At 37.1% G+C, this 12070-nt stretch overlaps 1 protein-coding gene across 2 annotated transcripts in view; it reads left to right on the top strand.

The window, feature by feature from the left end:
* Positions 1–1085: 1085 nt before the first annotated feature.
* The window catches only part of LOC121387423 (multiple epidermal growth factor-like domains protein 10), a 36506-nt gene continuing 25521 nt past the window's right edge, over positions 1086–12070 (top strand). For both annotated transcript variants that reach the window (XM_041518532.1, XM_041518531.1), the window contains exons 1-3: positions 1086–1214; positions 4102–4311; positions 11041–11250. In XM_041518532.1, coding sequence (XP_041374466.1) covers positions 1091–1214; positions 4102–4311; positions 11041–11250 — 544 coding nt within the window. In that variant the 5' untranslated portion in view covers positions 1086–1090. The remainder of the gene's footprint in view (positions 1215–4101; positions 4312–11040; positions 11251–12070) is intronic.

The raw sequence follows: 12070 nt of genomic DNA, 5'->3' as shown, positions 1-12070 counted from the left end.
AGTTTGTTTATTTACCCGTACAGGTGTTTTTTCTCTTTCCTCTTGTTCTCCTTCATTGTCTTACTCTTCTTCATGTATCGGTCTCCTCCGTCTGAGACTTTCTTTGTATCTTGAAAATGGTATTCGAATATTCAATGGAAAATAATTCAAATACCAACTTAATCTGCCCTATTTTTATGTGCGATTCTCTCTCTCTCTCTCTCTCTCTCTCTCTCTCTCTCTCTCTCTCTCTCCTTCTATGTCATCTTCTTCTATTATCTCCTGCCTTTCTTTCTTTATCTCTCTCCATCAGATGTCGAAGTAATCGTATGTTAGACCCCAGTTGTTTTTGTACGCAATTTACCTTGTATTGGGGTGTCGTAAAACAAATAATAATTTATTTTAGAGCACAAACCCAGCAGCTGCTAGTCACATACCTAATCTTCCTTTCTTCGTGTAGCCTTGCCCCATATCCGTATCAATGTTTACAGTTCACAAAGTTCACAGTTAAATAATGTATAAAACAATTGCAAATGCAGATCGACTGGTAGTAATATATGACATGTTTTTACTTTTGAAGATACTGGTTTTGCTTCAAATAATTAAAACTTCAGCAAGGTACCTTGCAGGTTGAAACCAAAATTGGGTATAATATAAAAGGCAACCGTAGGTTTGTGCAAAAATTAAGCTTCTTAACAAAAACATTGTTTTATACTGTTTTCTAATACATTAAATGTAAGATGCCAATGTCAGAAAAGAAAATAAAGGCTCCACAGAATCCTTACAGGCTTTCCCCCACTAGATACTGTGTCCATTATAGGAGAGATTGTGCCCTCAACTTTAGATATCGTTATTTCGGACCGGCCTTAGAAACTGTGATGGGATGGAGGTGGGGGTTGGGTGGAGGTATCAGTCCTCTAAACGTCGATGAAAAGAAATACGCAATCTCATATCGGCATATGAAAGACAGAAATAGTCCATGTGGGATATCAATATGCTGTATGGTTACGCTTGATAACAAGGACATATTTTCGTTTACATAATGCACATCAAAAAATAATTATTATTACAACTTATTATCTATTTGTATTTTTATCTGACAGGCGCCTGTATGCCAGGGAAATGTGGCTTGGATTGTAGCTACACCTGTCACTGTGACGCTGCCGACTGCATTGACGTCACCGGGTGTTCTGGTAGTTGCCAGGAAGGATGGTCAGGACCAACATGCACTAAAGGTAAAATAATTATCTGATGATTGTCTCTAAACGAATAATATGAGTTAAGGGCCAATTTCGTGACGTCATATTAATGTTAATTTTGAAAAAGACAACAATGCTGAAAGATGTAAGTGACAAAATTAAATAACTGAACTGTTGGTGTGCTTATATATATATATATATATATATATATATATATATATATATATATATATATATATAATATATATATATATATATATATATATATATATATATACTATTTGTTTTAAAATGTTTGGAATAAGTTTGGTAAGTGTTATATTTATTTAAGAAATTTATTTAACTGATTTTTATTTTACATTCCCGTTTTTGATTTATTAAAATTATTTAATGAAAATTTTAAATTCTGGATTTTGATTGCATGTTGCCGTATCAGGACTACATGAAAATGTGAATTTCACAAAGTACAACTGCTTAATCAGAATATAGTCGTGACGTCACAAGTGTCCCAAAACAATATTTCTTACACCAGCGTTGGCGAGAACATCATGTGTTACTTTTGATCACACATAGTTGTTTACATATGTACCTGTGTTAACAATTTCAAGACACACTGTTCCTAGGTGATGACCAGGTCACCAATGATATACCTCCAATAACAAAACAAATAAACCAACAACAAAAAACCGTGATGGAAATCGATTATACTGTGACGTATAGTTAACCTGACAATCCTGTGTCTTTGACGCGTAAGTCAGCTACAGGTGCAAAGGCTGTAAATAACTTTTAGTCGAAAAATATGTAAAAAATTGCTTAAAACCTGTTTTTTGAGGATATTTAAGAAATAGTATAATACATTCGTGTCCGTTAGATATTATTTATCTTACAACTCGTTGTTAAAACATATCAAACTCGCTTTTGCTCGTTAAATATTTTATAAATCAACTCGTCATTAGATAAATGGTATCTAACGACCACTCGTGTATTATTCTCTATTTATTAACCCAGAGGTCAATCATAACGGAGTGAGAAATATTTTACATTGGTTTAACCTACAATACTGTTGGACGATTGTATAAACCAGTGGCCTTATCGGTAACAAATATGACGTCATTACGACTGTCAAACATAAAATGACGTCACATAGTTTAAAGAATTTGCGTTTATGGCCTTCTATTGTCGTTGTTAAATTTGTAATAAAATGTTATTTTAATACATTTCATTATTGATTTTTAAAACTATATAAATATAACTTTAACAAAATATCTGTGATTAAAATGCTAAGTTAAAGCAATACCCAGAACAGCATGCAAAAGAGCATAATTACATGACTGGCCGTTAGATACCAATTATCTTACAAAAGTGAAACGTATCTAACGAGCGAAAGCAACTATTTGTCCATAAATTGTTATCACACGTATTTGTGTCAACATAACAAGTGATATTTTCACCAACAAGTGTGTAAGAAAATTGTTTATGTCATTTCCATATATACACGAACGTGTAGGCCTATGTATATCGAAAATAAAAGTTTTTTTAGGGAGACAAATATAGCTGGGGTAATAATAAATAGAATAACAAACTCGCTACCAGTTATTATCACATTTATGACCCTCGTGCAACAATGTTCATTTGTCACTCGTAAATGTTCGTGCCAAGTAAAATTATTTCACGAGGGACATAAATTTGATAATAGCCGGCAATTCTTTTATTATCCTAAATGTGTCCCATATGGAATATTTTTATGACAAATTTCATAATTATAGTCTGAAAAATGATAACTATGATAACATTGATATTTATTGTAAATCATGTGAAAAAAATATAAAAAGTAATTGGTAATATATTTACCTTATAACGGACAACTTTGTTATTCGAGACTTACATAAACGTTGTGGGTTCCAAATGTTCAATGCACTTAGTGGGTGGGATGCGTACCTTAATTTTGTTTATATATATATATATATATATAATACCCATGATATCGTGTGGTATTTTAGTGTTTTATAAAACTGTTCTTATGCATTATATGTATACCGTGCCAGCATTAGAGAGAAAACAACCAATATTCAGTAAACTGTTTAACATAAGAATAGGAAAAGTGTTTTTGTTTGGTTCGGGCACGGTATTAAAGGGCCATTCCTGAGTTTGCTCCATTGTAAGATGTTTCCGACTAATAAAATTTGTCCATGATTAAACTTACATATTAAATATATTTTCTTGTTTAGAATATCAGTGTCTGTATATTTAATGTGTTTCTGATCGTCAAAATATTTGTAAGAAGCCCAAACTGGATTTTGTCTTCAAATAATTTCGTACGTACGAAAAAACAATATTTAGGAAATAAGATGAAATTTAACCTTGTACAAATATTAGAATGATCAGAAACATGTTTAATATATAGCAACTAATATTTGATGCAGAAAAAATATATTTGGTATGTAATTACAATCGTTAAAAAGTCTCTGTTAGTCGATAACATCTTAAAAAGTGCAGCAAACTCGGGAATGTCCCTTTAACATGCTCCCATGCCACTAGAGCTTCGAGCATTTTTGTTTGGTAACTCTTTCCAACATATTTGTAGTTTTTCACCAGCTTCACATTCATCAATTAGCGATTTAACCCCCCCCCCCCAAAAAAAAAAAAAAAAAACACACAAAAAAAACACCTTGTTTTATCAACTATCCGTCGCGGAAATGTACTAGGTATAAGGGGAAACAGTTTATGGACATTCAGACAATTGCAGCATAATTTGTGTATGCTTATTAAAATATAGGTTTTCAAACATACATTATTGAGTCCAACTATTTTAATACCTTAAAACGATATTATTATGTTCATTTTATGAATATTTTAATTTTGCAGCTAAACATTATTATGTTGTGTAGATAGTATACTATGTTACATGTCATTGATATTTCAGAAAATGTAGCATTGAGGAAAACTACCTACCAGAGTTCATACTATCCAAAGTTTACGCATGTCGCTGTGCTTGCTGTAAATGGCGACCGTCGCGCTGGTGGAGGAGGATTCTGTATTATAACTGGTGTTAATCAGCCATACACGTGGTGGGAAGTAGACTTGGGAAGAGACTACTACATACACAAGCTAGATATTTACTTCCGCACCGACTGTAAGTACTTGAGCATTATATGCAGACTATTGCTATCTAAACTCAAATTGTATCTACATGTTCGTATTGGACTACACTGGAGTGGAGTACAAATTAATTTAGTGTAAGTAAACAAAAATACTGAATATAGAAACAGAAATATTCTTTAAAAAAATGCATTTAAAATGTAATTTGATCGTTGTAAAGGTTCTGTTGATCAGAAACATTTTACAGTTGACGTAAACTCAGTACTTTGTAAATAAAAAACACTGTTCAGCGAGCCAGGTTTAATACCATATCCAACCTATTCATGCTAAACTACATGCAATATATGTGCTATGAATATAATATACACCTCAGCAAATGGTAAGCAATTCCTGATATATATATTAATCTCTATGTAAGCACATACCGTATTTATGTAGAACGGTCTGAATTTTTTTTTTTTTTTTTTTTTTTTTTTTTTTTTAACTGTATTTAATATATGAATGAAGCATTATTCGCATATAGTGCAGTACATTCTGACTAAACCATGTACATGAATATATTGAATTGCTCGATATTAACTCCCAACAACATTTTGTTTAACGGTAAAAAAGTTCAGCATGCATTAAAAGTATGTGATTCAAAACCTGGGATGGTGGGCTGGAGTCTTGCCGACAAGCTTGCAAGCTACATACTGAATATACTACACTTCCGGGTGGCGGGCTGAACGTGCACGACACAAATCACGTATGCGCATATCACAGTTATAGCTAAATGCAAATAATCGTTTCATGGTCATTGTGTCATTAACTGTTAATAACATTTTGTGCAACAAAGCTGTTAATAACATTTTGTGCAACAAACAAAACACAACCCCCCCCCCCCCCCACCCCCACCACCACCCCCGCAAAACCGTGTTTGGAGTAATAGTCAAATTTTAGTCGACTACAAAATATTTTTTTTTTAAGAATGTTGACAAATAATAAAAACCAGTGTTCCTCCAAACACACTTTATCATATTGAAATGACCACTGTATTGGCTTGCACATTAGCCACAAGCAGCAAGCACACCTTTAAGTAATTTATAGACGAGTCATAGGTCACACAGTTAATCTGGTTTCTGTTCCAAAAAGAAAACAGATGTGTGTCAGTCGGGATGTCCACCTGGATATCTCCTAACCTCTCTAATGCAGTCACAGGACACCAAGGGAGTCTTGCAATGTGTACAATGGAACAGTACGTATTCTCTGACCGAACTGTATATTCTTGGAGTGTCTAAAGTTGAGAGACGCTTCATGTTCATGCCACATGACGTCACGGATACACAGCTATTCATCGGGTGACACATTACAGTGAGTTCGACAATTCGGCAACAACGTAGATTTATGACAGAATGTAAAGAACGCTACCACACATGCACTCCAAAATGCAATATTCAACGGAATTGTGAAATCCAATGTTTGTTGAATAACATGTAGTACATGTGGTGTTTACCTTTTTGCCTCATAATGCCTTTCTTGACCAACGAAAGGGACCAGTATGTCAGAGGATTATCAGCTCCGGCTTCAATGTGAATCAGTGTGACCTATATTAAAATACTCAGGTATTCGGTTAGCACCGAGTGATTAGGACAAAAAACGCTGTATATCCAAGTAACGTTTATTTAGTAAATGGTACAGGTGTAAATCCAAAATAAAGACACAATCTTAGATAGGTTTTTGTCATTAATGAATAAATCTCTTTAGCACTTATGGCATAAGCCGATTGTTTGTACATTTTGATTTCAGAATCTTGACCCCATGCCCCCCCCCCCCCCCCCCCCCGCTAGCTACGGCCCCCCCCCCTGCGCCCCCCCCCCCCCCCCCCCCCCCCCCCCCCCCCCCCCCCCCCCCCCCCCCCCACCCCGTGCCCCCCCCCCCCCCCACCCCCCCCCCATTGCCCCCCCCCCCCCCCCCCCCCCCCGCTAGCTACGGCCCTGATGTCCTATTGTTAATACAGCACATTGTAACAGTATTATTACTGTATGCCACAATAGGTTGGCATGAGTTCGACCCGTAACCCCCCCCCCCCTTCAATGGTTTTGGTTAGAGTTAGTATTTAGAGCCTTTGATATAGAGGGGTACGGGTCAAACTCTTTCCGCCCACCATTGCCAACTCTTTGATATTAATATTTTGATTGCTAATGGCTGGTACATCCGTCCGTCAGTTTGCATACAACCAGTCACCGTTATACACCCCGCCACCGCGAGATTGCACGCATCTATCGCAAGTTCATGGTAGGAGACACTTTCGCCCTGTATGACAAACGATGTCCCATTAAAATAATAACAGAAATCGAACCACCATGTCACATCCGACTTCGCTGTTGCACATGGTAATGTTTCCGCTTGACCGTATTACGCAAGTGAATCAATCGCCTCAGAAATGTACGCCCACCTTGCACTGCACGTGCCGCCCAATTTAACTTGCTAATCAAGTGTGGCAATTGAAACTTTTTTGCTTTCTTTAATCTGGAGAAATTAAATAGACATTACCTCATATCTGCAAGTTTATCTTCAGGTAAGTTTAATGCATGCTTTATGCTATCGATTGTTATGCCTAAGAATGTCATCTTTTGTGATGGAGGGACATATTTATCATAATTAATTGTAAAGTTTATTGTAAAGCCTAAATTTCCAGTTAAATCACGTAAACATCGAGTGGCCCCCTCGCAGTCGGATTAGCATCGTTGTGTTGATGAATTTGGTTACCTGGAGCGTTTCCTGGGCGGTGGTTCGTGTTTCAATGTGTTGTCCATGACACTGTGACTGAATGCAAGCATGCGTATATTTACAATGTCAGAATTTACATTAACATGGGTTCTAGTAGTTAAAGGACGAAGGAAGGAAGGAAGGAAATGTTTTATTTAACGACGCACTCAACACATTTTATTCAGGGTTATATGGCGTCGGACATATGGATACGGACCACACAGGTTTTGAGAGAGGAAACCCGCTGTCGCCACTTCATGGGCTACTCTTTTCGATTAGCAGCAAGGGATCTTTTATATGCACTATCCCACAGACGGGATGTTACATACCACGGCCTTTGTTGCACTAGTTGTGGAGCACTGGCTGGAACGAGAAATAGCCCAATGGGCCCACCGACGTCACTTCGCCCCGAGCTATAGTACCCAACGCCACGAAAACGAAACAAAATGGCTGCCCCCAGTTAGCAGGAATAATCACGTTTTTTCATTAACTCTAAAATTACGCGTTTTTAATTTCTTAAAGTGTCAGTATGTGTTTGTGGTCCGTGTATGCATCTTTCCAACACATAAGGCTCATGTTTTAGTTTAGTCTCCCTTTAAGACATATGGCATCTCGTCCGCCAGGTCGGTAGGCCCACTGGGCCATTTCTCGTTCCAGCCCACTCCTACTCGAGCTGTGCTACAATGCAGTTGTGTTTAGCAAACGTCGAGGTGTTTTTCATTTACATCGACCTGCCCCAATTCTTCCCGAGGTTCTGAGCCGATCATCCCATCAACTCGCCATGAGTTCCGCTACGCACCCACTCTTAGGACAGGCACCTCCTTTTTGGGGCTTAGTTGGACTTAAAACATTTCGTCCGCAGTTCAAAAGTTTATGTTTATTTTTCTGTAAACAGTCCGAAGCAGTTTATTTTGGCAGCCCGTCTAAATTCCTCAAATCACCTTAAAAGGTTTTCGGTCGAGCACTCTAATTTTATTGTTTGGACTCACATTTTTGTAGCTCATTTTCCTTTCGGTTTTTGACCTAACTACTAAATTCGTATTCCAAATTCCGCCCACCTCAAAGCCCAATCTAATCTAGGGACCAAATTTAATGAGTAGAATTCTTTTTATTAATTATATTAGTTAGAGATGCGCATCAACATTTTAAAGGCCCACTATTTAATTTTTGGATGTAAGTTTCAAATTTGTCCCCTTAATTTTTTCTGTTCCGGGGCAAGTCACTGGCTATCCAGAGACAGACACCGGGACGGACATGCTCGAAACTCTAGTGGTATATGAGCATGGAAAAATTATTCACACTCGTACTCGTTCCAGCCAGTGCACCACGACTTGTATATCAAAGGTCGTGGTATGTACTACCCTGTCTGTGGGATGCTGTATATAAAATATCTCTTGCTGCTAATCGAAAAGAGTAGCCTATGAAGTGACGACTGCGAGTTCCCCCTCTCAGTGTCTGTGTGGTCCTTGGCCATAATATACATTATGTCTGACGCCATATAACCGTAAATGCAATGTGTTGGGTGCGTCGCGTCATTAAATATAACGTTTCTTTGTTTTTCTCTCGTCCGCCAGAAACGAACTGTTTATTCGATTTAACAAGTTTCCTACCCATGTCTCTTTTTTCTAGACAGTAGAACATGTTATGATAGTCAACATCGTGTTGTTCAGCTTGCATTTTTCGGTGCATGTGTTGCTGACGTTGTGGTGTGGAATTATATATAATCCCCTGTGCATGCTTTATAGTCGAGGTACTTGAGAAACCCTTGTGAAGTCAGCTGTCCCTCTATGATCAATTTAGCCATAAGTCTGGCGTTAGCAGAAATTCATTGAGAAATTGAAATTTCTTGGTCTTAATTTTGTTTGCCCTTTTTAATCACTATGCAAGCCCTATCATATTGTCTTTAACTTCGGCCACGCATCTCGGTCGTGTAACACAGTCATTAATAAACAATGGTTTCTCGCCTGGTTACTAACGTCCGACTCCCTGACTTTTTCTTCCAGTTGCAACACGTCGTTTAACGTTGTCCTACCAATGCATTCGAGTAGGAGGTTTATTTCTGCGTTATTAGCCAGCTCGTTAGTGGCCATGTATTTATCAGACACCGCACCCGGTAATGGCTGACAATCTTGCAATTGCATTTATAGCAAAACGACAATGTTTTCAAGTAGTTTCCGCTGGGCGATCTTAAAATTCAGTTGCTCGATGTCATTCCTATCAGGGCCGGCCAATTCGTCGGGAAACGTGCATTCTTGTGCCTTTTGTTTGTCATTTGAATGTTCATTAAAACCTGTTTTCAACCAGCCAGTCTTAGAAACCCTCCTTTCCAATCTTGCTGACTCACTTGCAAGCTACACTCCCGGGTGGCTGGCTGCACGTGCACAACAGAAATTACGCATACGCATGTCACAGTTCTAGTTAAATGCAAATAATCGTTTCATTATTATCTTGTCATTAAACACACGTCTCAAAACATGAAAAGTAAATTTAAGTACCATTACTAAGCAAGTGTGCATTACATGTACAATTCACCTATCTCACAACAGTTCACATTTCAATGGCCTGTTTTCTTGTTTTTGTGTGGTTTGTGTGAGGGGAGGGGGGGGGGGGGAGGGTGTGCAATATTTTAGAATTACATTTCTGTTTAGTTTGTGCTTAACTTATGTGTTGATGTATATAATTGACATCTAACTGGGATATTTCACCTGACACATCTAGCATTATGGGAATTGTGACCTTCGTTCTCAATTATCAATCTTATTATCTGACTCAAATATGATGCATGTGAAGTTCAGAATTTCTATTTTACATTTCTATATCGTTCTTTTGATTCAAATATACAAAGCAAAGTAATATGTTGTATGAATAATTATATTCTTCTTAGCAGAAGTGAAGCAATGCCGGAAATAATAAGTCTGCCGGAACCTTTTTATTTAAAAAAACAAATACCCTGTTTTGAGGTCTGTTTTTTATATATGGAGGCAGCATTATTCAAATATTGTTTCATTTGTGGGTTATAACATGTGCACAATTATTATGAAGATATCTCTCGATACTAAGTACCAGTGTTAAAAATTAAAAAGTCCGTTGTGAGTACTGTTCCATGACACTGCATGTTCAGTTCATCTTGTACTTTTAAAAATGCCTTTCTGTTTAGATTGTGCTTAACGTATACTTAAATGTATATAATTAACATCACATATTGTCATAATGCCGTTGTTAGGATTCGAGTCTATGTCACTGATTCGCCCGCAGTTCCCAGACCGCCGAGATGACCATTCAGCCATCGAAACATTCTTTAAAAGAATGCTTTGTTAACCGAGAATGTATAGTAGGCCTACAAACCACGCGGTCAATCCTTAACTTAAATGAATTTGCACGAGTTTCTTTTGCGCAAGAATATATACCACGAGACCCCATGACCTCATATTGTCTCTCATGCCATTCCTGGGACTCGAACCTATGGCTTCGATTCGTCCACAGTTACCAAATCACCAAGCTAATCAATCGGCCATCAGGACTTTATAAAAAAGAATGCTCTGTTAACCGACAGTACACGTGGAGCCTTCAAACCACGCGGTCACCTATTAATGTACATGCAATATATGTATTACATTGATGTATGTATGTATGTGCGCGAGGGCGCGTGTGTATGTGTTTGTGTATCCTAACACGACTAAAAATCGATTACTTAACTAACTCTACCACAACTGCTACTACAACAAATACTACTAGCACCACCACCACCACCACCACCACCACCACTACAACTACTATAACTACTAGCTACAACCACCACCACTACTACTACAATTACTACTACTACTACGACTAATACTACTACTTCTACTACTACTACTACTACTACTACTACTACTAAACTACTACTACTACAGATATTCCTACTATTATTTCTACGACTATTACTAATGATCATAATATCAGTAATAAGTGTATAATAAAATATCAATGTTCACCTTTCATCCATGATCACTAATCATTATCATTTTAACAGATACAGGTCACAGAAACGGTGTTTACATCTACAGCTCAACAGAAGCCAACCAAACGAATACGGGCCATCTGTGTGGTGCAACCACTATAAACAGTCCTGATATAATAACTGTTACATGTGACCATACAGCCAGATACATCACTCTCTACCGGAATACATCAAACATTATCGGTGGAAGTATCATGGACTTTTGTGAAGTAGAAGTGTACAGTGAGTACATTAACTGTAATCCTATACACCATTCATACATTTGTGTTTTATGTGCGATAGTGTTTAATTTAGTTGGTTTGTAGGGTTTCTTGTTGCTACCGCTATCTTTCGTTTTAGGCATATCACTGGTATCACGTCTAGTCAATGCCATACTGTTTTCAAATTATTTTGATGGACATTTATTTAGTGCAATTTGACATTGTCCGATTATCGATGCTAACCATTGATTTATTTCACAAGTAACGATACATGTACATGTAAAATATAATTCATACACATTTCGTGTGTTTTGTTAACATAGGTATTGACAAAACCTAGACAGTATACAAAGTTAAAGTTTGTTTTGTTTGACAATACCACTAGAGCATATTAATTAGTTAATCACCGACTATTAGATGTAAATCATTTGGTAAGTCTGACACAATCTTAGCGAGAAAACAAGCTACATTTTTTTATTAGTAACAAGGTATCTTTTATATACACCATCCCATAGACGCGATAGCACATACCACGGTCTACGATATACCGGTGTTGGTGAACTGGCTGTAACAAGAAATAGCACAAATAGGCTACCGACGAGGATCAATCCTAGATATGTAAACAAAAACATATTTTTGCACAAGAGTTGATTCATTTAAATTTATTTTATTGCTTAAATAAAACTGTTTCAAATTTCAAATTATATTTTACGCATGTTTTTGTGGGCCGGGACGTCAGTCTGTTTGTCCAGTGTTAACAGGTTTTTAAAATAGAAGTAGGACTTAATAATACCTGTTACGACCACCAAAGGACTTGCTTCACCTTTGATACTAAATATGGT

This window comes from Gigantopelta aegis, chromosome 13 (assembly GCF_016097555.1).
Source record: "Gigantopelta aegis isolate Gae_Host chromosome 13, Gae_host_genome, whole genome shotgun sequence".
Classification (NCBI taxonomy): domain Eukaryota; kingdom Metazoa; phylum Mollusca; class Gastropoda; order Neomphalida; family Peltospiridae; genus Gigantopelta; species Gigantopelta aegis.
This window is presented reverse-complemented; position numbering and strand designations above follow the sequence as displayed.